This window comes from Trichosurus vulpecula, chromosome 1 (assembly GCF_011100635.1).
Source record: "Trichosurus vulpecula isolate mTriVul1 chromosome 1, mTriVul1.pri, whole genome shotgun sequence".
NCBI classification, from domain to species: Eukaryota; Metazoa; Chordata; class Mammalia; order Diprotodontia; family Phalangeridae; genus Trichosurus; species Trichosurus vulpecula.
The window spans coordinates 433279226-433306751 of NC_050573.1; the positions used below are offsets into that span (position 1 = coordinate 433279226).

General features: G+C 39.8%; 1 protein-coding gene across 1 annotated transcript in view; it reads left to right on the forward strand.

The window, feature by feature from the left end:
* MAST4 (microtubule associated serine/threonine kinase family member 4) overlaps window positions 1-27526 on the forward strand; it is a 772318-nt gene that overhangs the window by 598461 nt on the left and 146331 nt on the right. The window contains 1 exon segment of the mRNA XM_036747001.1: window positions 25703-25726. Within this exon segment, the coding sequence (XP_036602896.1) occupies window positions 25703-25726 (24 nt within the window).

The window sequence follows — 27526 nt, forward strand, 5'->3', positions numbered from 1 at the left end:
TTAAAAAATGCTAGCCATCATCTGGTCCTTCATTAAGTCATAATCCTTTTGCTAATGGAGGGTCTTGCCCCAATGTTAATGGCTGCTCCCTGATCAGGGGGTGGTTGCTGAAGGTTGGAGTGGCTGCGACAATTTCTTAAAATAAGACGACAGTGACTTTTGCTAAATCAGTTGACTCTTGAACACTTAGAGGCCATTGTAGGGTTATTAATTGGCCTAATTTTTATATTGTTGTCTCAGGGAATAGGGAGACCTGAGGAGAGGGAGAGAGATAGGGAATGGTGGGTGGGTGGAGCAGTAAGAACACATGCAACATTTATCAGTTCTGTTTGCTGTCTTATACGGGCATGGTTCCTGGCACACAGACACCGCCCCCCCCAAACAACTGCAATAAGTCATCAAAAATCACTGATAACAGATACAATAATAATCTAACAGTGATCATTGTTTGTTTCCATTTGTTACATCATCATTTACCTGTTCAGTGCTTGGATTGACTAAGATAGTCCATACTGATAGGCACAATTTCATGAAAGTTTTCAGATCACCATGAATTGAAACTGGAGCTGTTCTTCTCGTACTTCACATTGTATCAATGTTACTGAGTTTCAAAAAGTCAGAATACTTTTCCTTAAGGTTTACCCAGTTTAGTTGAATACAGTTAGCCATTAAGGTCAATGGATAATAGTGTAAATAATCCAAAATCAGAGTTAAGCTAAGAAAGTTTGGGAATTCATTCTGTATTTTGGGGTAGCAAATTTGACTTCCTAGTTCTGTCTTTATTTGTTTAATGTTAAAATTAATTTGTATTCCCTGAGGACATGAAGTCAATTGCTCCTAGTCCCGAGCTAAGATAGATAGTAGGCATGGCTTAGAATTCAGAAGGGACTGTATAAAGTTAACACATTGACTACTCCATTACATGAATAATAGAATATAATTTTATGTCTATCCAGGAACAAAGCCCTGCATGTATTCGTAACTCAATCAGTTTTGCAAATATCTACTGGACATAGATTCTGAGGGATTGTGACCTAGCAAACTGGAATACTTGTCTCCTTTTATGTCACTCCAAGGAAGAGATCAGGGTATTTCTTTTATTTTTAAGTGCATTTTTATCACTTGTTTACAGGACTGATGCAGTGATTAAATATTATTGTTTCATATGACAGAAAATTATATCAGGCAGGTTTTAGGAAGGACAGCTTGTATATGTTCCAAAGTTTATAAACAATTGATGGTCTTAGAAAATTCTCAGAGGCTTGAGAATAGCCAGATTACAGCAATGAAGACTTCACCAAATATATGACCTCTAGAAAGTTTCTTTTGAGGTTTACAATTTGGTCTTTTGAGCTTGCTTATGGAACCAATTTGGCAAGAACGTTGCTTCTCCTCAATGACATGATATTCTCAGGATTTGGTCTCTGACATTAGGAAAATAAAAATTCTGGTCATTAGAGCAGGAGGTGAGCATTACATGATTATATCATATATGGCTCCTTTATAAAGATCTTTTACTTCTAATGTGATCACCTTCTTCAGTTATAGGAAAGTGACCAGGAAAAAATGTGAGAAACCTTCCTCTCATTGATGGTAATCAGGGCAGGGCTTCTTTGCTGTTCTTTTCTTTTGGGATGCTAAGGTGATCAAGTGCCTTTAATGAATCTGGCCTTTGTTTGAATGGGGCAGGTAAAGTGGGATCTTTTTGTTTTAGGGTGTTTCTCAGCCCTAAGGCAATCAGGAGTCATTGATCTGAAACAGTATATATAATGTGGTACTAGTGATTGAAGAACTTTCCCCACACCCTAAATGCCAAGTTGGCCTCAGCCCCTCAGGGTCCTTAACAGCATATAAGAGCTCTGAGGTTGGTGGTTTGCCTTTGGGGGTATACTCATGGAAAGAGTGTTGGTAACAAGACTCTGGGTAAGCCCCCTCCACCTCCCCCGCCCCAGCCAGCTTTGATAACCCAGATGTTGGTGCTTCTCTGGTACCTATGCATTGCTGTGGATAGACTGGTTTGTGTTATTTGCTCTGTTTATAGTCTGTTTGTATTTGCCCTGAAGTTCAGGGAGCTGATCTTTTCCCCCTAAACTAAGTGAATGATATATGTATGTTTAATTAAAGTGAGATTGTTAATCCCTTAAAGTTACTTTCCTTAGAAAAGCAGGTCAAAGAACCTGTGTTGGCAGCCCTTCTGTGTGCTGGTGTTACTGTTCTTACGCAGCCACAATAGCTGCTAGCAGCATTATTGTTACACTCTCCCACACCAGATCAATTAACCTTGATCTTGTATTACAGAACAATCTTGGTAGCTGCCTACCTAAATATAACCACACTGACCCATTTTGTTAAATTGTGATAGGACTACCCACCCTTCTTACCTCACAGGATTGTCCTGAGGGTTAGGATAGATATAAGGATATGATATAAGGATGTGAAAGTGTGTGTTGCCAAGAAAACCTTATACAAATATGTTAATGATAATAGTAAATCATATGTCCAATCCCCATATTACTCAATCTATCAATAAACATGTATTAAATACCTACTATGTGCCAGGCACTGTGATAAGCCCTGGGAATATAAAAAAGGGGCAAAAGATAGTTTTAACTTTCAGTTGTGTGCGTGCGTGTGTGTGTGTGTGTGTGTGTGTGTGTAATTGTTTTTCAATTGTGTCTGACTCTTTATGACCCTATTTGGGGTTTTCTGAGTGGTTTGACATTTCCTTCTCCAGCTCATTTTACAGATGAGGAAACTGAGGCAAACAGGTACTTGTCCAGGGTCACATAGCTAGTAAATATCTGAGTCAAATTCAAACTCAGGCAAATGAGTCTTCTTGACTCTAGGCCTAGGCACTCTAATCCACAGTGCTCTCTCCTGTTTAATTCACACTTAGAAAGTATTTAAAAAATAATAAAGCTTAAATACAGAAACCTGAGGTAAACAGACAAGATATATATGAATTTAATAATAAACCATGTAATATTATTCATTATTGCAGTCTTTTATTATATGATGATAAATAATGTAATAGTTAACATCTATATAGCACTTTAAAATTTGCTCAGCATTTTATATATAGTATTGTGTTATTTGAGCTTCACAACTCTGAGAGGTTATATTTTCCTCATTTTATAGATGAGAAAACAGTCAGAGGTGGAATTTTGTTCTTTCTGACTTCCAAGTCCTGCCTTCTGTCTGCTTTTCCTTTAGAACTAAGTGTTTACAGCAGCTAGGTGGTGTAGTGGATAGAACACGGGCCCTGGAGTCAGGAGGACCTGAGTTCAAATCCAGCCTCCAACACTTACTAACTGTGTTACCCAGTGCAAGTCACTTAACCCCAATTGCCTCAAAAAAAAATAATTGTTCACGTTTTCTAATTTTCCTTGATTTCTGATATCAAAGAATATTAAACAGGACTCTGATGTCCAAGGAGTTAAATATAAGCAAGTCAGCTTACAGAAAGTTCATAAGCCAAGAGAATCTTCTAAAGACAGGAAACCGAAACAGAAAATAACACTTGCCTGAACTCAGTAGGTCTTTTTATTCTAGGGGTATGTGTCCCTCTCCCCAGTTAATAGGAAGTTGCCCTGGGTGATACCAGGTGAGCTAGCTCCCCTGCCCCTCAATCTCTTAGATAACCACATGGAGTTGACCCCTACAGGTGTCCTCCGTCATCCTTTCTATGGCTTCATTTCAAGTACTGAAAAATGTAGATTGGACCACAAGGATTTACCATGACGTTCCTAGTATGTTTATACCCCGTGAAGGTCAAAGAATTACTAATTTCTCAGGAATTGCTCTATATCTCATGTCTTTCCTTTGGGAATTTTTTAAGTCATCGGTGAATCATGAAGTGGACATGGACATGAGCAGCGATTACATCAACGTAGGGAACTTTCTTTACCAAAGCAGATGTCTGGGCTGTATAATTTATAATCTTATGGAAATGAGATAATATTTGTAAAGTGCTTTGTAAACCTTAAAGGGTCACAGAAATGCTAGCTCGTGTTGCTTTTGTTTATTATTGCTGCTATTATGACTATTAACACTATTTTTATTTTTGTTGCTAGGAGTCCACTGAGCAATTAAATGATTTGACTGGAGTGACAAGGCCAATCTATAGGGGAAGAGAGGGTTGAGCCTATGCTTTCCTGACTCCCACTCTTGCACCCTGCCTCATATTTACTTTCATATTTACAGGCTCCCTCTTATTTACTGTCTTAGGATCTTAATGGGACTAAATGAAATAATTGAATCCTTTGTTCTGGATATTGCCTTTAATCCTGTCTTTATTTTTTTTTTTTTTTAGCGAAACGTGCCTGCCTTACCCCATCTTTTACATGTAGCGATGATCTTTCTTTATTCCTCTTAAAAGAGGAACATTTTTTTTCCTTTGAAAATGTCTTTTATTTAATCCATGATTGCTTTCTTTTTTTATAATACCAGTTGATGAGGTTTAGGGATTGTTTTTTGCTTGGATATTTGGAGCCAGTATCCCTTCTTCCTTCTGAAGCACCAGTATTCAGAACTATTCAGCAAAAACTTTAGAGAGCCATAAAATATAAAAATTGGAAGGGCCCACAGAAGCAAGCCAGCTAGTCCAACTCACACCTGAGCCAAGAATCTCTTACAAAACATTGTGGGTAAATGGTAATTCAGCGTTGGTTTGAAGACTACCAATAAGAGAGTACAATCTTTAGGAAGTATTTTCCTTAAATTAGATTAAATCTTCTTCTGTAACATGTACATGATTCCTAGTTCTGTTAGTGTGAGGTTGGGATGTGGATGGGAGGAGGTGAAGGGGCAAGCAAAAAAAATCTAATCCCTCTTCAACATGACAGCCCCTGTCTTGTAGGGGATTGGGAAGAGATGCCCAAGTCTTTTCTTCCCTGGGCTAAACATCTTCAGGTCCTTCAGCCAGTCCTTGAAAGGCCTAGTCTTCAATTCTTTCACGGTTCTGGTTAAGCTTTTCTGGATGCATTATCTTATCTGTGTCCTTCCTAAAATGTGCCATCAACCCTCACCCCAACGCCTGGACCCTGTTCTGGAACTGGGCAATGTTCTGTCCGTAGCAAACCTATCACTTTCCCACTTCTGGACCTTATCCCTACTTTATACTTGTTTAACTTGGCTGCCCCCACTGACTGATATAGTTAATTCTAATCTGTCCCCCTCTTTATTGTGAGTCACCAGAGGGTTTTGTCTGCTGGTAGGCAGCAAGAGAGGGGAATATGTTATAGGGATTCATGCAAAGCAGTGGCAGGATCTCAGAAACTCAACAAGTAGTATTAAGCCAATTCCATTTGCTAGGTACTTGAGACACAAAGGCAGAGATTAAGTCATTTGCCCAGGATCACACAGCCAGTAAGTGTCTGAAGCCACATTTGAACTTGAGTCTTCCTAATTCCAGGCAGAGGTTCTATCTGCTGCACTATGCAATGGCATAGAGAAGAGAAATGAATTTATTTTGTATGAATAGTACTGGAAAAATTCCAATTCGGTTGTTGGGTTCATGATAGGGAGTAATATATAATAGGCTGAAAAGGTTGGACAAAGTTACATTGAGATGGGCTTTAAATACTAAAAAGGAGAGTTTGCATTTGCTCCTAGATCTGAGAAGGAACCTTTGGAGTTTATTGAGTAGGTGATTAGCATGATCAGACATTTTCTTTAGGAATATCACCATCATTCTTGTTGATCCGGTTCATAAACTGACATCCTTAGATACCTCACCTTCTCCCCACATATCCAATCAGTTGCCAGATCATGACCCTCTCTCCATATCATCTGTAAGGTTATAGAGATGCCAGGGTGAGAGGGCATCAATAACCCCAGCTGTGGGGGCAGCCATCTTCTCCTGAATATGAATAGATCCTGATTCCATGCCTCATATATCAATGATTCTGAGTCCAGAGTTTCTGAGTGTTCAGATAATGAATGTCTGTGAGATGTGTGTGAGATGTCAGTTTTGAATTGTAATTGCACTCTCTAGGAGCAGCTATGGAAGATGAAAAGGCTGTATCTTGCCTAGAATTCCTAGGTTTATAGCGACCTGTATAATATCTAGGAACCGTGGGGGTGCAACTGAAAGGTAGCTGTTTCATGACATATTGTTTTATTGTTCTTATTTGATCCTATGCCAACAGTAAAATGGTTCTTTTTGTGGTTCTTCCCATGGGGAAGGCAACTCCCATTTCTGGGGTTCTTAACCTGGGATCCATGAACTATATTTTATTGTGATAACTATATTCCAATATAATTGATTTCCTTTGTAATCCTATGTGTTGTATTTTATTCATTTAAAAGTATTTTGAGAAGGAGTCCATGACACACACAAAAAGGTTATTAACCCCTATATTATGCCAAGATCATGTAACTAGTGTTTAGTGAAATACATCAGTGCTAAGAAGGAGAGGGAACTTGGGAGCTGATTCTATTAGGATAAATCCATAATAATCTATACCTCCTGAATAGTGAATCTATATGAATAGTCAGAGAGAGCTGGAAGTTGAAGAGAAAAACTCTTCTACACTCTGGGGACCATAGGGAATATGTTACTTCTCTAGCCCTTCTGTTGGGGGTGGGGGGTAGGGCTAGGGAGGAGTTCTGTAGTCAACAGAGGAAGCAGGAGACTGGCTTAGCATCTGATCCTTCTTGTTCAGCAGGACCAGGATAGTGGCTGTCAGTGCTACTTGATGTTTAAATCCATATTGAAATTTAAGCCCACTGAGAGCCCCAAGTGGTGGTGGTGGTTAGTTTTGTTTTGTTTTTGCAAGAATTGTTGTTTCACACTACCTTCCCCATCTTTTGTCAAATTGGTTTTCTGAATCCACAGTTAGAACCTTTATATGTTGACCTCTATTAAATTCCATTTGATCCTGTGATCTTATTTGACTGACCTTTCTTTCTAGCTTGTTTAGCTCTTTTTAGATCCTGCCTTCATCATCCACTGTGTGAACCAGCCCTCCCAGCTTCATGTTATCTGCAGATTTGATAAGGGTGTCTTCTCACCTTACCAGCACTTGAAGCAACTCAAGTCAATTTTCTATTTATATATTTCCTCTGACCTCAGATATATTAGTGCAAATCCAAATTATGGCAAAATAAGTGCACTAGAGGAACAATTGTTCCAACATTGTACTCATATATAAAACTTTCCTCACTTTTTCTAGCCTAACTCTTTGGCTACGTTTTTGGTTCTTTGTCTAGTATTTCAAAATTGTAATTTTCTTGTCTTCTTGGGATGTCCTCATTGCCAAAGTCATTCCACTAATGTCTTATTGTGGCATGGAAACTCTGTAAGTTCTATTCAAGTTGAGAATGCTTTTCAATAAAGTTTCTTTTGTGGAATATTTATTTGTCTTCAAAAGACAAACCTAACTCAATTCAGAGAGTCTCATCAGAAGACTGGTCACCAGGTTATGAATTATTTTGTTTGGCCATCACAACTCATGAAGACTACTGAGGCAAGGAGGAATTGTCACCTGTGTATGGAAGATGTGCCCACACCACTGAAATCATAGGTTTTCTCAAAATGAGACATATTTAGATGTCCAGAGCTTTTACAAGCCAACTGCAGGTGTTTGTCATTGTTATCTTTACCCAATTGTCTGTTTTTAGGCTGCATTCAAAGCATCCTCTACTCCAAACCTTCATAGTTTCAGGAAGTTCTGAGACTTTCAGAAAGGGAGGTTGCAACTATAATGGACTTACAAGTCTGAACAGCTGGAGAAGCCTGTCCAGTCCTCTGAAGTGATAGAGATAAGAAGGAGCCAGTCAAGTCCATATCAGAACTCTCTGGGGTCCTTGTAGCAATGGCTTACCTAATGAGAGTCTTGTACCACCCAGCTTTTCTAGAAATCCTCCAAAATGCAAACCATCCCTTATCTAGCTATTTAATAGTCCTTCCTCACTCCCAAACTGAGCTATGTGAGACCCTACAGTATCTGAGACTTATCAAAGGTTTGGGGAAGAGAACTGATGCACACATCGACTTCTGGAATTTGTGTAGCTGAAAAACAGTACAGGAAATAATCGTAGTGAAAGGGATTCAAATAGGCATATCCAGAGACTACAAAAAGTAACTGCCAGGAAGGGTAGAGGGTATATTTGGGGGGCAACACTCCGGGATGGAAGGGAGGGAGGGTCATAAAGTTAAAAGACAGGATGCTAAACGTTGCTTTTGGGGGAAAGGGGAGAGAGTTGTTTTGGCTTAACCTCCTTCAGACTTCCCCTTTCAAGCTTCGGCATTAATAGAATAGTCTCCTTAACTTCTGTTGGCTTCATTTCTTTTTAACATGAAAACAATGGCAAGGAACTTCATTTGGAATGAAGTGAAAGAGGATCACAAGTCACATCTTTCCCAACAGAATCAGATTGTGGAAGTATTGCTCAATGTGAACAGTTCTTTTGTGTGTTCGGGTATGAGTGAGGTTTTGAGGATTTTAAAGACGAATTTATAAGAAACTCCCACCTTTTACTTTCTGCCACTGGATTCTTGGCAAAGTTTACCCTAACTGTTCTGTAATTTCTGGCAGCACAGGTTATTTCTTGGGTAGAAAACTCTGAGTATCTGACAGTTTGAATTCCTGTGTTTACTGACTCTGTTGCTTTTGGAATTATAGATGCCTAAAGCAAGTCAAACAGGTTGGATGACAAATTATGCTTCAGACTCACTCCCACTCTTATCTCAAACTACTGAGTGAATTTATCATCTCCTTTCACTCCTCTCACTGATTTGGTTGATAAGCCCTCCCTTACCTCACTTGTCTTTCTGGATCATCAAACATACTTTTTTTTTTTCAAACTGAATTTTTGATACGCCCAACATTCTTCTAAGCTATGTAATGGAGGGTAAAGTTTGTTGTTGTTTTGTTTTTTTAAAGATCCGAATGTGATTTCATTGTTATAGGGAACAAGGCAGGAACAAGGCATCTGGGATGCTGAGGAGTTGGGTGATTTGCCCAGGGTCAGACAGACAGTGTGTGTCAGAGGTGAGGCTTGAACCCAGGCCTCCCTGACTTCATGTTCAACTTTTATTGACTATACCATGATGAGGGTTGATTAGATCAGATTTAATGATAGGAATCTATAATGTAATTCTTCCTTAAACTTCTTTACTCTTTAACCCTATTTATTTTGCTCTTTAACCCTATTCAGCCTTTACTTCTTTAACCCTTTTTACTCCTACTTTATTTAGGAATTTGTGAAACTTTAACAAGGTCTTATTGGATTGTATATTCAGTAGAATGTCTTAGAAAATGTATTTTATTTGGCTCCAAATTGGATTCAAATTCTAGTTCTTTTATAACGTGTTATCTTTGACAAGTCATTTAATTTCTCTGGACCTCAGTTTCCCCATTTATAGGATAAATGGGTTGGGACTATTTACTCACTAAAGCCTCTTCCAGCTCTAAATCATATGATCCATATTTATAAATACACACAATCTATTATTTATGGTCACAAATTAGTGCGACCATAAATAATAGATTGTGTATATTTATAAATATGGAGTTTTAACATTTTTAAATTTTTAAAATTTATTTAAATTTAAAATTATTTAAATCATGAAGTGAGTATTAAATATGAGAGATATTGTGCCCACTCTTGTGGGTACATGGAGTAGGGCATGGATTTTGATTTCTGAACCCATATTTGTCAGTATCCAAAAAAAAATTCCTGACCTGGCGGCCAACTTTTTGGTAATGACCTTTTCTGATGTTAGCTAGGCTGATTCTTAGCCACAAATGTATAGCTTGTCACCTAACCAGAACTGGAAGACTAGACAAAGCTTGTATTCTCCTGATATCATGAACACAGGGTCTCCTCTGTGGCACCCTGAGACATTCATTAAGACTTCAGCACAAGAATCCCTAAGGAAAGGAAACATTGGATCACTTCATCAGTAGCTTCACATTAGCCAAATGGTTTTCCCAATACTCTACCTGTTCTTGAGCTTGGTTGGCTTGATTCTAAACCTAAGTTAGAAGAGGACACTAACATGTTCCTGCCATTCCCCTCCCTTGCCCAAAAGTCTTCAGTGGCTATCTATAGCCTATAAGATAAAATAAAAACTGGCATTCAAGGCCCTGCTCAATCTGCCTTGAAGTCTGCTTTGACAGTCTTATGCTATTTTTTATATCCTTTCCATTCTGCCCAAACTGACCTGCTAGCCAGTCTCCTATCTTATCCTGCCTTCTTTTACTCCCCAAATTTTCATAGGGCCATCTCTGTGTACACAAATCATTCCCTTAACTCAGGCCCAGCTCACATCCACCTTTTGTGAAGTGTTCCCATGATAGTTCCAATGTAGAAGAAATCACTCTGCAAAGTTTTTTAGAGCACTTTCAATCCTGTCACATTGTCTCTCTGCCACATGCTCCTGCCACACTCCTATAGATAATACGCCCTTTGAGAGCAGCTATTGTCATTTTTTATCTTTGTATCTTACCCTTATCTATGGGGCGTAGGGAATAATACCCATCTAATCACTGGGGGTGGAGCAGATAGGTGGTACAGTAGGTAGAGCACTGGGCTTTGAATCAGGAAGACTCATCCTCATGAGTTCAAATCCAGCCTCAGATACTTACTGTGTGACCCTGGGCAAGTCACTTAACCCTGTTTGCCTCAGTTTTCTCATCTGGCAAATGAGCTGGAGAAGGAAATGGCAAACCACTCCAGTATCTTTGCCAAGAAAATCCTAAATGGAGTCATGAAGTGTTGGACCTGACTGCAACAACAACCACAACAAGGAGAATAGCATTATTCCATTCTTTGTACCTCTAGCTCCTAGCCCCATGCCTGACATATAGGAGGTACTTAATTAATGATGGTAGGTCATTTTTTTCTTCATGGTTATCTCCTTAGTACTTATCATTATGATATAGATAGACACTCAAATGGATGGTTAGTTAATGTTCTTTTCAAAGTGAATTGAGAAAGGTAGTATTACCTAGTGCCCTGAAAGTCAAGAAGCCTAGAGCCAGTTACCACAGGTTGAGTCCCTAAGCCATTTCGAGACTTAGAGAGACCCATACTGTTATTTCTGATATCTTTAGAGTTGGCAGAGCTAGTTTAGTGTTTGGGAGGCTCTGAAGGAAAGTATGGGAAAGAAGAGGTATGAGACTGATTACCAAACTGAAGGTCTGTAGAGCTGTGGTGCTGACCTCATTGTTGTATTCCTGTGAAACCTGGACAGTCTACCAGGGCCATGCCAGGACACTGAATTGCTTCTATCTGAATTGTCTTAGGAAGATTCTGAAGATCACCTGGCAGGGTAAGGTACCAGACACTGAGGTCCTTACTTGAACTAAACTGCCAAGCATTCAAACTCTGCTTCAGGGAGCACAACTCCAATGGGCTGGCCACATTGTTCAAATGTAAAATGTCCACTTGCCAAAGAGACTATTTTATGGAGAACTCACACAGGGCAAGCTTTCAGGTGGAGGTCAGAAGAAGTGAAAGAAGGAAACTCACAAGGTCTCTCAAGAACTTTGGAATTGATTGTGTGACATGGGAGACACTGACACAGGACCACGCAGCATGGCATGCCCACATCAGAGAAGGTGCTGTGCTCTATGAGCAAAGCAGAACTGAAATAGCTCAAAGGAAACGCAGGATGTGCAAATTTAGAGTATCCACCCCAAATGTTAACACGGACTATTTGTGCCCGACCTGTGGTAGAGCATTCCAAGCTAGTATTGGTCTGATCAACCACAGTCAGAAATGCTGAATCTTGACTCACGCATAGTGATGTCATTTTGGTCCTCCTCCAGAATGAAGGACAACAACCAACCAAGAGATGCCTTATAATGTGAAACCCAGTAGTTTGCTTAGCTTGTGCCTAAATTGATCGTGGCAAGGATGGCTCTAGGCACACCACATATGGTATGACCTCAAGCAATTCATTTTTCAGTCTTCTCATTGGCAGGTACCAGAACTTCCCTGTAGTGAGAATCAAAGTAGATCGTCTGTGTGAAAGCACTTGGGAAACTGTAACGTGTTCATCAAGTGTATTTGTTGTGTAATTATATTTACTATCATTGAGATGATTAAAATTTAAGATCAAAGAGCTCTCTAAAGCAACACATCACCCTTTCCCCACTCTATACTTCCTTTCTTGTAAAATGGTGTTCAAAGTTCTGGGAGTGAATTTGTTCTCAGTATTTCTGTCCAGAGGTGAGTAAGCCAACATTTGAAGTCCCATTTGTTAATTTTAAAGTAGTCATGTATCTTATCTCTATATCAATAACATTATACAGTTATTACCGTCTTTGTTGTTTTCATGAGTCATCTGAATGCTATTACTTTCTTCATAGTACATGACAATTAGGTTGAATGATGAAAAAGCATTGAGTAAGTGCTTATTTTGTGCCAGGTACAAAATAAGGTGGGATTCAAATACAACATGGAATGAGCTCTTTCCTCAAAGAGCTTTCCTTATACATGGGAGAAGTGGCCAGGAAAGGGAGTGTCTGGGAAATTCCAGGAATAGTAAGGTGATACATAGGGAAGCCAGTTGACAAGACCTTTCCAGGAACAATTATATATTATTTGGCTATTATCCCTAGAGTAAGAGTTGGAAGTGATCCAAGTCAGAGACAGCAGGGTGGATGGTCAGATAATGGTGATGGATGGTTGGATGGAATGTGGAGCTTGGTCTCTTGGTCTGACCTCAGTCTGGGGCTGACCAGATGAAGTGGGCTAATTGAGTTTCTTTCAGTGGTTACCAAGGAGAGAGGAGTTAAGTTTCATCTTTGATAGATACAGTTTATCTTAGCAATTTACATTACTGTCAAATGAGATAACACATGTGGATTGTTTTGTATCTCCTAAAACATCAAGGTTAGTTGTATTTGTTGTACTGCCATCATTTTAGAGGCCATGTGGTATAATGGAGAGAGTGCTGGGCTTAGGCTCGGGAAGATCCTTGTTCATATTCTGCACTTGACGTTTACTAGCTCTATGACCACAGGCAAATAATTTAACCTTTCTGAGCTCAAGCAGTTCTTTTAGAGGATAATTTTTAGACCAATCAGGTTGTAGTCTACATCAGTGAAGGGAATTACCATACTGGGAATTCTCACATTGACAAAAATCACAAGTTCTTCCTGTGTTATCTACATTGCCATCTGAAAGTACATTATTAACACACATACACACAGACTCTTAAGAGTTGGAAGACTAGAAACTTTCTAGTCTATTCCATACCTGTTGGTTCCTTCTGCAACATCCCCTCTAAGCAGTCCAGCCTTTGTCCTCATTGGGATGAGGGAAAGACTATCTGCTACCAGGATCCTGAGGCAGGCTATTCTGCTTTTGGATAACCAACTTTTGGGGCAATAAATCCATTGCTTTTATCTCTACCCCCAGGGACCAAGCAAAGTGAATCTAACCCCTTATCTACATGACATCCCTTCAGATATTTGACGGCAAGTATAATGTTCCTTCTAAGCCTTCTTTCCTCCATTATAAGTTATGAACAGGTTGTGATCTGCACCTGTGGAGGGAACTTCTATACCAAGAGTTCCTTAATTCTTCCTATCACGCTTCCTCTGTTCTCTCCATCCTAGTCTGCCTCTTCTGTATATATTTATGCCATGTCTTTTCTAAAATCTGATTCTCAGAACTGAATACTGTTTTCCAGATTTGATCTACCCAGAGGAGAATCCATAGAACAATCTCCTTCTTCATTCTGAATATTACATAGCCTAAGATAACATTAACATTTTGGTTGCCATGTGACACTGTTGATTTTTAATGACTTGCAATCCACAGAATCCCCAAGATCTTTTTCACAGGACAAACTACATCTCCCCTATCCTGTGCTTCTACAGTTGACCCTCTCAGAAGACCCAGAAGACAGTGTGCTGTATATACTGGAAGAAAAAGCTGAGCTGAGAGTTGGGCAACTTGAGTTGTGTCATTCTACCTTTACAAATAATTACCCATGTGACCTTGGGTAAGGTACTTACTTCTCTGAGCCTTAGTTTTCTCATGTTGCAAAATGTTGGGACAGGACTAGATGATTCATAGCATCATAGAAACAGAGTTGGAAAAGATCTCAGATGACATTTAATCCAACTCTGATTTTGCAGATGAGGAAACTGAGGCCTGAGAAGTTAAATGACTTGACCGAGGATGGATGAGTTAGGTCCTTTTCTGTTTGAACATTCATGAATCTACCCCCTAGTTTCTGTAATATAAAAGCGATGATTATTTTTTTTTCACATTTCTGAATTTCAGCATAATGCTTATTTATTCAACATAATGGTACTTTACTTCCTAGTTTGGAAAAATATTATTTTAAAAATGCCTGCGGATATGTCTACTCTTTGTATATTTTTCTTTTGCTTTTAGGTAGATGAAGCTATACCTAATTTATGACAAACTCACAATTATGCACTGTATAATCACATTGGTATGAAGGAAAACCCAAATTTTGCTTACCAAAAGTTTTAGACTTCAGGCACTAAATGGGAGGCACTGTATTTGCCTGGTTTTCCCATGAAACAGGCAACTTCTGGCTTAGTAAAGACCCATCCCAGATCTCATCCAGGGGATTGTAATTGTGAGCCAGCCTGGGTGTCTGTGAGTTATATCCTTCTTCACTCCTGAATGAATCACAGTTGCCTTTGCAGATGAAATAATGCTTTACCTTGCGTGTCCTGCTAAAGTTCCCCCTCCCCTTTTGTGGGGGAGGATAATCCATTCCTTGTTACTGAGTGGGGAGTTGAAGGAGAAGGAAGATGTCTGTGTGGAACGTGCTAGGAGGCTACCACTGTGGCACTAGCAAGCGGGCTTCTGAATGCTGTTTCCCATAAGTCCCTGCTACTGAGATGTTTCCTTCGCAACCTTGCAAGCTGAGTTAGTTGCTTGCTATGTGAACGCCGTCTTAGGGACATTAAGGAAAGTAGTCTGTTCTCTGTCTCCATACAAAAGTGCCTACTTCCATCCTTATTTCCATATAGGCAGTGGGGCTAGGATGAGTGGTACCCGGCTTAAATTCTGGAGAAGGCTCCTTAAAGATTAGCTGATTTTTTTTTTAAAGTATCTTGTTGCCCCAGAAAGGGAAGAGAAAAAGGGGGCAGAAGAAATTGTCTCTTTTTAAATTTTCGTCTCATCCTTAAAAGGGAAGGTGGAGGAAACCGAGGGTTCTGTTCATATTCAGATGTGCAGGCTTTTTCTGATAAGCTGCTGCCTGACACGGAAGACTCAAAATAGTAGTTTTCTCTCCCCCCTCTGAGTCTCCCTGAATGGTATCTGCCAAACAGATGACAAAGTACCTAGGGCTGATTCACATACAGAGACAGCATTTTCAGCAGAACATAGGGCTAAACTATTGTAATTACTGTTTATAGCTGGCAGTGCCTGAGCAAGAGAGGTCAGACCAAAGAGGAAACAAGTTATCGAACCTTAGAGAAAATGCTGTGTATTAATTATAGGATCCGAGGGGAACGCGTGCTTCCCAGACATGCTCCAAGTTGCTTTTGAGATCACAGTTCGCATTACATTTTCTCTAGAGGGAGTGAGTAGATAATTGGGATTTTTTTCTTTTTTTTTTTTCTTTTCATTTTTTCCTCCCCTCTTTTGTTTTTTTGTTTTTTTTTTTTACGGCTTTGAACCTCCAGTGGATTGAAGAGAGAGAGAGAGAGAAATGGATATGTCTGACCCCAATTTTTGGACTGTCCTCTCAAACTTTACTTTGCCTCATTTGAGGAGTGGAAACAGGCTTCGCCGAACACAAAGGTAAAGCGCTGCTGGAATTTGCCTGGGGAGTGAATGCTTTCGTTTCTGAGGTCCCGATCTCAGCTTTCTTTGCTATGAAGTTTTTAGCTACTGCAGCTTTGTTTCCCGAACAGCACTTTGAGAAAGTTTGACAGGCTGCAAGGAAAACATTTATCACTTTAAGTATTGTACCATCGTTACAGGTTTCATTGTGGGGTGTGATGAGTGTGCTTGTCACAGTTGTGTTTCTCAGTCTGTGAGACGGACGAGTTGAATTGTGTGGAGAAAATCAAGGAGGGGAGGAGGGCAGGAGGTTCCTTCTCTGACTGTATGCACCTTTGATCTGATAACATGTATCCATTTCACACAACCAGACATCAGGACTTTGGATTCTCTTTGTACAGTGTTTCAGAGGCTTCCCTGGATCAAATATTTGACCTTTATTTGAAGCAGATGTCCTATATAGAGAGAGCTCAAGTTAGCCTGTTTCATAGTGTGCTTAAAGAGGCAGGTCGGCATAACTTTGCCATTTTGTTTTTACCAGTTTGCTGACATTTGTTATGAATACAAAGGCTGGCCTTTTCATTTTGTAGCATTTTCATCTTTGACAGAAGAGTAAAAAAGAAGATAGTTGTTTTGGGTTTTTTTTTTTCTCTAGTCAAGGTAAAGGTGCCACAGGTGGCAGGAAGTTCCAACTCAGGTGGGTCGCTGGCATGAGTTGAGGAGGGAGTATTTTGGGTAGTTGGGAATTTGGACGGTTTTGTTCTTGCTGCAGATATGTACATAGTAGAAAGGTAAAGCTGGAATTTGCCCTGATTTTTGTTGATGACCAAGTACAAAGAATTCAAATATAGCCAACTTGCTTACTTCAAAACTGGCACTGTTCATTCATTGGAACATACACTAAAGTAATATTATGTGGCCAAGAAAACAGGATGTAGACTTATCAGATCTGGAATTAATAAACTCAAGTTATCCTGTACGTGACAGTATTCAGAGAGGATATTTTATTGGGATGGGGGCCTGCTGGGAGCAGACAGGAACCACAGCTATATCATTTTATAAAATACCTGAAACTTTGTACAGTAAAAATGCCGATTCAACAATACAGGGTATTGGGGTGGGGGGGCAGATGCAATTTCTAGTTTTCTTGTTCTGCTCTTAGCACTCACTCATCAGGGTCAGCTTCAGTACAATTGGATGCTTTATTCCTGTAGAGGAAAAAAAAGGCACAAAAAAAGTCCCTGAGAGATTTAAAATCATCATTATCTTTTCAGTGATTCCTAGCACAGCCAGACTGCAGTTCTAAAGCTGTGACTTTTAAATAACATCTCTGTGCTTTTGTCCTTCTGTCATGTAATATTTATAGAGAAGTTTCAACATGTTGATTTTTTCCCCTTCGGTTTGCACTGTGCTGCTTAAGCATCAAGCCCGCTGAGCATCTCACCAGACTGCACTAATGTAGGTATAAATTGGAATGGTGTTGAAGCTGCCACTCTTCCAAACAGAAGTAAACTTTGGAGCTTACTGCCTTCTTGTTGGATAGGGGCTTCTAACTTTAACACTCCATGTTAAGCTGCTGGCATCATAAAACTCTTTTTTGGTTGGATCCAGTTTACTATCAGCAGCTCAGCCCCTCCGCTCCATTCCCCCCTGCAGGCCTGCTTGCTCAGACTTTTTTCAGTATCTTTTTTTCTCCCTTTTCCACCTGTTGATAAAGAAGTATTGCCCTGAGTCAGGTAGAGGTGTTCCTTGACTTCTCTGGCTCTTTGGTTTCTGGTTCTTGGCTTCCAGTAATTATCATTTGGGGTTGGATCAGCAGCAATTTTAAGGGTTTGAAGAGATGGTATAGTATGGTGCATAGGGCACTGGACTTTGAGCCAGAAGAGCCTGAGGTCAAATCCCGACACTTGTGTGTGTGACTCTGGCCAAGTACTTAATGTGACTTGGTTTCTTCATCTGTAAAATGAGGGAGCTGAATTCTGTGGCCTTCATAAGCTTTAATGCTTATGAAAGTGACTCAGTACTCTTCTCGCCCTAAGGACTTCTCAGAAACTGCATTGCTTCTGGGCATCCATGGGAAATTGAAATCCCTATTTGTGGGGTCTTGATGTCTAAATCAGTTTGAAACCTGCGGAATAACCTCAATCCCCCTTTCCACTACCTCCAGTCCTACCCAGGAAAGCTCACTGACATTGATACTCATCATGTATGGTTTTAGTCTTCCTGGGATCCTTAGTACTAAGTGCAATCTGTATCTTATCTAGAGCTGCTACTGATTGGAATACTCCTCCCTCCTTCACGAGGGAGCTGCACCCAGATCTAGACCTGAATCAAGCCTAAGTGTTTAGGTGGAGTCTTGTGAATTCACCTTCCTTCAAGGCCCTTGGGATTTAGTTCTAGACAGCTTCTCACTGAGATGATGTTGCTGTATCTTTTTTTTTTCTTTCATGTCTGACTCTTCATGACCCCATTTGGGGTTTTCTTGGCAAAGATACTGGAGTGGTTTGCCATTTCCTTCTCTACCTCAATCTACAGATGAGGAAACTGAGGTAAACGGGGTTCAGTGACTTGCCCAGGGTCACACAGATAGTAACTGTCAGGGGCTGGATTTGACCCCAGGAAGATGAGTCTTCCTGACTCCAGGCCCCACACTCTATCAGTGTCACCTAGCTGATCATATTGGTGCTTGATAATGCTTGGACACAGTCCTACTATTTGTGATTTAACCCTTTTCTGTCACGTCTAATCCCCCATGACCCCATTTGGGATTTTCTTGGCAAAGATACTGAAGCGGTTTGTCATTTCCTTCTTCAGCTCATTTTACAGGTGAGGAAACTGGCAAACAGGATGAAGTGACTTGCCCAGGGTCATACTGCTAGTAAGTATATGAGGCTGGATTTGAACTCAGGTCCTCCCCCTCCCCCCCAATCTATCCACTATATCACCTATGGTTTCCTTCAATGACTGCCCTGCTTATTCATTTTTATTATTATATATGTCCAGAAAGACGGTGGCAATACATGGGAAGATACTATGCTTTTTGTCATAGGACAATCTACAATGCCTTTCCTAAAATAATTAGCAAAGTAAACCCTTACCACTCATGAAACATTTATATTTTGACACTGTATTCAAACTAACTTCCCCAAGCGCTGTCTTCTTCTCTTGGGCATGGCTTATTTCTGTTTCCCTGGTTGTAGCCTCTGAGTTGATTATCTTGACAACTTTTGGTAAAGGTTGGCCCCAAGTTTTCTAAACCTCTTCTTTCTGAAAGGCCTCTTCCATTCGTAATGTTCTTTTCTTTCATTGGCTTAGATATGGTGCCTGTGGATTTGGAGATATCTTTCTCCATACAGCCACCTCCCTTTTGTGTATCTCTTCTACCCAGATCTTGTTTCTTTCCCGGAATGCTCAGTATCTTTGCCGGACATACCACTTTGCATATTGTACTGTAGGCTGATTGCGCCATTTAGTATTGTGACTTTAAGGAGCTCCACACATATTAACCTTCTCCTTAACAAATACCTGTTTCTGAAGACCAACTAGGAGTGAAATTGTACTTTGAGTCAATGAATAAGAAAGAGCTCATGAGCTTGAGGGAAATAAAAGCTGAAAAAGAGGGGGGAAATACTCTGTCCCACTTAAATCAAAGGAATGAGATGTCTTCCTTCTTCCTTGAAAACTTTATTACAATAGGACTTGCCCCTAATGAACATTTTGTTCCAAGATACCCAGTTGTTTGACCTAGCTATCTGGTATTCTAACTTATCACCAAATTATTTAAGCATTTTTAGATATTCCGGATTTCCTCTCCCAGAATTGTGTCACACAATGAGGTTTCATTCACTTTTTAATTTCAGTGTTTCTGGCACTCTGGTGGGGTGGGGCATCAGCTGATTCTAGTCCTTGGAAATGGGAGCATCAAGCTTGAGTAATCCAAAGCCAGTGTTCTTTAAGATTAGACCCTTCAGATTGAGTGGAGTGCCTGGACTTCCTGTCCATCAGTGCAGAGATGGTATGTCTTGCTCGTCATGCCCTTTTGATTTTGACTGATGCTGACATTTGAGTTGCTCCCTTGAAGCTTCTCATTCCCTCCACCCCGCCCCCCTTCACTATTTTACCTCAAAGCACTCACATTCCACTGGAAACATTTTCTCTCTCTCTCTTTTTAAAAACTGGGTTGGCATTTCCCTTTTCCTACCTTACTCCCTCAGGGCAGCCTCGGTTCAATAGTTCAGTTGCTACTCTGGGGAGCAGACTTCTGGGATGAATGGAAAAGTTAAGAATGCTGAGCTAGACCAGCAGATTATTTTCATTAAGAGAATAATTACAACATTTAATGGTTTATTTTATTCTGTTTAACCGAGTGCCCCCCTCCACAATACACAGATGACACACGACACACTATGTTTTCTGCATATTTGTATGATTTCTTGTCTGCTGTGAATTATTTTATTATATTCCCTCTGTCCTTAGATAAACTCCTGGTAAACACTGGGACCACTCCTGTTTTACTAATCTCTATCAGATATACAGAGTAGCGCACCATATAGAAAGCTGACCTGTAAGCAGAGGTGTGCTGGAGTCAGCTCTCACCAGAGCTGATGGTTAAATTTTAAATGATCAGGGTAAGCGTCTACGTTTAGGAAATTTTTTGCCTAGATTTAAGAAAGTGAGGGAGCAAATGTTAATAATGCAAATTTAATTTAAAAATGTGTCCTGCGTGGATTATTTTTTTCTTAAGGCAACCAGATGTTAAATATATACCAAAACACCACTGCCTCTAAGCCAGGAATAACAGCAGTAATAGGTAACATTTATATAGCGCTTACTGTGTGCCCAGCACTATGCCAAGCACTTTACAGTTATCTCACTTAGCTTCACAAAAACCTGGAGAGGTAGATGGCTTTCCCCCATTTGACAGATGAGAAAATAAAGGCAAACAGAGGTTAAGTGACTTGCCCAGGGTCACAAAGCTAGTAAGTGTCTGGGGCTGGATTTGAACTCAGGTCTTCCTGATTACAAACTGGCACTACTTACCGTGCCACCTTGCTGCCTCCAAGTTCTGCCTATTATTGCACATATTATCAGTGTGACCCTGGACAAGTTACTTAAATATACTTAGTGTTCTAGGTAACTTTCTAAGACTAAATTTTAGAGAAGGTGCTGACTTACATAGGGCAGAAGAAACATCTTCCTCATCTGGGAGTTCCCTATATCACTGGAGTCAGTCAAATTCCTATTCTCTATTGTTCCTATGTGGGGCAGCTAAGTGGTGCAGGGGATAGAGAGCCAGGGTCAGAGTCAGGAAGACATGAGTTCAGATTTGACCTCACTTGTGATTTACCATTGCCCTGGGCAAGTCACTTAACCTGTTTGCCTCAGTTTCCTCCTCTGTCAAATGATCTGGAGAAGGAAATGGAAAACCACTCCAATATTTCTGCCAAGGAAATATTGATTTTATTTACCTCCGTATGGTGAAATTCTTTATGTGTGAGTAGAGATAAAATGCTGGTTAATGATGAGGTGATTTTTTGAACCCATCAATAATTTAGTCTTCTGAATCCAAAATACACTTGTAGAAGAACAAAGATTGTTTTTCTGATAGACTTTTTGCTTCTTTGTTTTTGTGTGAGCCTGATAGAGCAGGTAATATTTTAGTTTGATTCATGGATTTCCCAAAGTTGTGGCTTATTCCATTAAGTTGTAAATTAAGAAGCTACGTACCCCTAACCAGGCTGCTGGGTGGGTCTCAGGCCACAGTGTGCTTAAATATGTTTGTGCTTAAGTGTACTGTCTTGGGGTCAGGAACAGACTTTGTTTTCTGAGAGTTAGAAATACCTTGGGGGCCGGTCTTCTCAGTCCTGTCAGATGTGCTTAAAGACGCTATTGAGGGATCTTGAATGATATGGTTAGTTGAATCCTACAGGCTTTAGGATTTGTTTCACTTGTTTCCACACTGTGCCTTTCTTTTAGCAAAGGCCATGGTATTGGGTGACATTTTTCCTTGGTTTTGTTCTTGAATATAATCCTGTCAGGATTATGGAAACTGAACTTGGCTGATTTCCCACTACCCTCCTCCATTCCAGGCCCCCCAAGAGTTGACAGTTACTCCCACTCTCTTTTTGATTTCTAGTAATTAAATGCAATAACATGACTTCATTGCATTTGCTTTCCTGTTTGTGCATCATGGATGAAAAGTGAGCTGTTTGGCCACACCTCCCTCTCTTACACATGCCCCAAAATTATATTCCCTCACTTGTTGTTGCTATCTTTCCTGTCATCTTCCTCTCCCAAATTTGCAATCATTTTCAGATCCTCCTTCCTTCCCTGTTATCTGCTCTAAGTTTCAAGATCTTGACCCAACCCTGTAATACCATTTGTAGTACAAACCCATTTATGCAATAGCCCTAATGTTGACTGATTCTTACTTCTTTCAAGACCTTTGCTCTGAATAGAACCAACCCCCTCCTCAACTCCCCTCCAACTGCCACTCTTTGCTGTATAGGGTCTCTGTTTGCTTCTTGGAGGCAAGAACCAAGTTTTCATCTTTGTTTCTTGACCCCCCAAGCCTAACATAATGTTTCAGTAGGTTAGGGGTAGGGACTGGACCAGACCTGTGATTTCATTGATATAAAATACTTAAGGTGAGGACACTACCTCTCCCAAGGCAAGTGGGCACCCTCTTTGCAAACTAGAGTCTTCAAGACTTCTCTCTCTCTCTATGTGACTTGCCTAGGATCACTTAGTATGTATAAGAGAAGGGATTGGAACCCAGGTCTTCTTAGAGGTTGGCTGTCTAGCCACTACGACATACTTGACAGAAAGATACTTGTAAAATAGGAGCCATGAACTTAGTGGACTCTTTAATAGATAGTGATCAGATGAATGAATTTTCACTTATTTTCCTCATTCAAGTCTTTTCAGAATGTGCCTGCCAATAAATTATCCTTACCTTGCTGGTCAGGATAAATTCAGAAGGTTCGTTCTTACCTTCAGGCTCTGCCCCTCCCTGGATCTTTACTCCTATTTCCTCCCCCTCTTTGTCACTCTCTCAGCTTTGCCCAGGCTTGTTGTCTGACTGCCTCCTTCTATCCCCCTTTGGATCAGATCTTTTGCAGTGAGGACTGGGGCCTAATAACTCCATGTCTTAGCCTCTGAGCCCTATCCTTCCCTATCCGTCTCCTGAAATTTTAATATTCTGCGGTACCCAACCCAAAGCCCCTATTTTCCCTAAATGGAATTCTTCCTTCATCCCACTAACATGATCTTCTAGGAAAGGAGGAAACAAATTTAACCTTGAAAATGTAACAACCCTCTTTGCACTATATTTGTTTTTTTGTTGTTGGTTTTTTTTTTTCCTTTATCAATCTATCATTTACAATCTAAGACTGTAACTGCCCAGGACTAGAGGGTTGTTATTATGTTTATTGCAACTACCTTTTTGAAGCTCAACAAATATGAATGATAACAGGCCTCTGCACATTTTGGAAAGTATGCTTGTTTCTGGTATGGAACCTGCAACAAGAGCTTATACATTTGCTTTACCCCCTATCTCAACGCCTTTGTGGAGACTAAAAACAAACACTATATTTCTAAAGGAAATTCATTAGAAACAAACCTTTGGAATCTGGAGAATGCCTCTCCCAGAGAGCATGGACAGTTCATTGTTGTCACAGGGCAGTATGAGGATGTGTGGTTTTTTTTTTTTAAACTCTCAAGGGACCAGGGATTGTATTGCTGTTGGGGTAAAGAGTTAGAACATGGTTTGCACATGTTTTCCTAGATTTTGCTAATCCTCTGGCCATGTGTTACATTTTATGCTTCCACCTAGTTACCAGAAACATAAGCAATATCTTCAAACGAGGCCAAAGCTCCTATTTGCCTGAAGCAAGAAGCCTTCTGTTTCCTGGACTTTATAATTGATAGGTTGTTGAGAGAGAGAGAGGTCACTGAAGTTCCTGTGTGGGAATGACCCAGACAGAAGGGGCTTGAAGGAATGCTTGCCTGTTTCTGAAGGACTTGAAAGGTTGGCATTCTCCTCATGGAGATACTGTCTTGTCAGAGAGACTGGTCCTGCATTCCCATCATCACCATCCCCTCTGCCTCTAGTAAGAGTGAGGATGGACACAGATGTTGTAACTTGAACTCTTTGCTTTCCTATTTTCTAGGGATATTATAGTAACTGAGTAACATGAAAGGATAAATGACAAATCTAAGATTTTTTTTTAAATCCTGGGACATTAATTATGTTTAATCATAATGTTCTACTAGTGCCAAAAAACAGTCCTATCTTGCCCCTCATAGAAGTATTAGGGACTGTTGGTATGGAATGTGGCACACATTGTCAGAGGCTATGACTGCATGAGTTGATTTTTTAGTTTATTTAATTTTGTACTTAGCAAATACCAAAAAATAAAAAAGATCATTTCCACATCCCAAGTAGAACACAAAAAGATAATTTTTAAGAAACCATATATTTCTATTCCATATAGCTTGCTTTTAAAAAATGTATATAATGAAATCGGTACATTACTTTCAAAACTGGTCCATTTGTGCTTCTTTCTGAATTTCATTCTGTTCTTTGTGTAGCTTTTAAAATATCTTAATAGCTCTTCCCTTTTTTTTCTTTACTCTGTATATTGTCATGTCCCTACACACACTCTGTCTCCCAATTAAAAACACGAAAAGAGACCTTTGTAACAAATAAGCCTAGTCAACCAAAAAAAAATGCTTTTTCTTTACAACGTTGTTGTTTATTAATTGTTCTCTTGATTCTGCTCACTTTTCTCTTCTTTAGTTTATACTTTCCAGGATTTCTGGAATCTTCTCTTTCATAATTTCTTATAGCATAATCATATATTCACACACCAGAATTTCTTCAATTGTTTCCTAATTGATGGGCACCTACCCCTCCCCCCTTAGATTTAACTGCTTCATTTTGCTTTATTCTGCTTTTAACTCTCCCTCCATTTTTAGGATGATATGATAAAAGCAGACCCAGAAAATACAATCATTTGTTGAAAAGGGGGTGGAAATGATCAATCCTACTATATAGCAAAATGCTTGATTCTGTAAGTAACAAGAACAAGAACTTATTAAGAACCTACAATGTGTCAGGTACTATGCTTAAGTGATGGATAGAAGGAATGGCAGAAACAGTCCCTGTCCTCAAGGAGCTCACAATCTAGGGAAAAGTAAGAGGTTTGTCATTAATGATACCTAGCTCATTTTGCATCCAAGGTATTTGTCACATAAATACTTAAATGGTGCTTAATATTTGCTAGTGTATTGCCTTCCATACCCCTAAAGGTTTATCCTCTCTCTGTTCCTGTATCTGTCTGGCAATTAGGATTGGCTCCCTATGATCCCTTGAATGTTCACCTGAAACCTTGATAGTGGAGTAATATCACGGATGTGTCTTTTTGCTACTAGTTGCATACATTTAGTGGGGAAAGATTATACCTAAACCAAATAAGTTGTAATTTATTACTGTATTGGAGGAAAATGATCGAGAATTTGTGTTCGATTATCACATGAAATCAAAAAAGATTGCAAAGCCTACCTAAAAAGACCATATTAAAAGATAATCTGTTTTCTTGTCACAATACTTACTTCAGTATAGAAGACAATCTCTACCTTCTGCTTTATGAATTTGTCATCTTTCACCCATAGTAGTTCCCATTTTCTTAGGGAGAGGAGTCTCCTAGAGACTTGTCTTATTGCAGACAGAAATACATTTACAACCTGGAAAACTGGGGAAAGGATCTTAACCTTTAAAGGACCTGCTCTTTTAACTGTGAAAAATCTAAGTCCTTGTGACAGACAGGTAGCAAGGAGCTAGATCCTTCTGGAAATTGTTCTCCTTCCTCTCCCTCCCCTTCCTCCCCTCCCTCCCCAAGTCTCTTTCTTGTGTAGATCCCAGATCTCACCTGGAGGTTACCTTAAGAGCTTCTGAGTGAATCAGGTGGGTGGAGGGAGAGAGGGAGTGGTAGAGTAGGTGAAGGTTTTGCAAAACCTGGTGCTGTCTCATGGAATCATAAAAATCAGCTGTGTAAGAAACTGATTTTCTTTGTGAGGTCTAACTTGCTTATGAGTATTCACCAGAGCATACTTCCTTCTCCATGATTCAGCCTGGGTTTAAATGTCTTAGGGCACAATGATGGGTCATGGCCCTGACAGGCCTTTTAATGCTTCTCTTCATTGACTGTCAGTCTTGCCGCGTTGTGCTCATTTTCGTGTTTGCTGACTACTGAACCATAAGGTCATTTCCAGATCTTTAGCTTACATGAAAACTGTAAATACCCTTTTAACAGTCAGGTCTCTTAAAGTGCTATATCATATACCCCTTAGTCAGAAATGATATGCCTAGATAAACGTTGGAGGCTTACGCATGAGTAGAGAGGGAAAATGTTATTTGACCGAAGGAGAAAGCTTTACAGTGTGACCATTGGTGCAGATAAATAAAAAAAACCACTAGGAAATAGGGTAAACGAAATCTGTGTTGTTTTAAAATAATGGTCATGAATTGCTTGTTGTGTAATGTTATTTCAAAAGTCTGACTTGGCTAGCCTATTGATATTGGAGATTGGGATAAAATTCCTTATAGATGCTACTTTCAGTATTTGCTAATCTGAAGAATTTTGATCCAGAACCAAGGACTTTTGCAACTCAAGAGCCTTGATTAAATATTGGATGTTTAAAATATTTTGCCCAAATAAGATAGTTTTTTATTTTCCATGCTATATGCTGATTTGGTATTTTCTAACCTAGCAGTAGTTATGTAAAGCCACACAGTCTTGGAAAGCCCAGAAATTCATTGTTTTTCATTTTGGAAAAAAGGTGTCTAACTCTCGGCATGTAAGTAGAATTTTGCTAAATTTTGTGACACACTTCATTTGCCTTACCAAAGTTAGTGAGACTCTGTCCCAAGCAACAGTTTCAGAAAGGGACCCACTATAGATTGCACAGGGTACCTGCCCCTCCCTCTACTACAGGAACCACTTTGGGTAATATTTACTTTTGATGTTTTGATAAAATAAACTTATTTTCACTTAGGAATTCTGATTCTTGTGTTTGAAAGTCTAGTGTTCCAAATTTATGTAGTAGAATTGGTGTAAAGGACCTCACTATTAATTCAGGCTCAGATATGGAATTCCGTTTAGGAAATACTTAAGTGCTTATGACAGGAAAGACTCCCCCTGTTCAATAAACTCCACTGGCTCCCTATTACCTCCAGGATAAAACAGAAAATCGTCTGGTTTGCTGTTCAAAGACCTTCTGAACCTGCTCCCCTTCTTCTTTCCCAGTAATCTTATATATTATTTGCTCCCACATATTCTGTGAACCAGTGACTCTGGCCTCCTTGCTATTCCTATGACAAGACATTCTACCTGGCTGTTTTCCCTGGCTGACCTCCATGCTTGGAATTCTCTCACTTCCCTCACCTGTCTCCTTTCCTCTCTTCAGATCCCAGCTAAGATCTCACAGTATACCAGAAACCTTCACCAATGCCTCTTAATGCCAGTACCTTCCCTCTGTCGTTTATCTCCCATTTATACTATCTTTATCTTATTGGTATGTGGTTGTTTTTATGTCTCTCCTCCATTAGATTTCGAGCTCCTTGAGAGGAGGGACTGTTTTTGTCTTTGTTTACTCAGTGCTTTACAAACACAGTGCTGGTACACAGTACTGACTGCCTACTAGGCACTGAGAATGCAGATACAAAAGTGAACAATCCCTTCCCTAAAGGAGTTTATATTTGAAGCATAATACAGTGAAAATTAGAGAG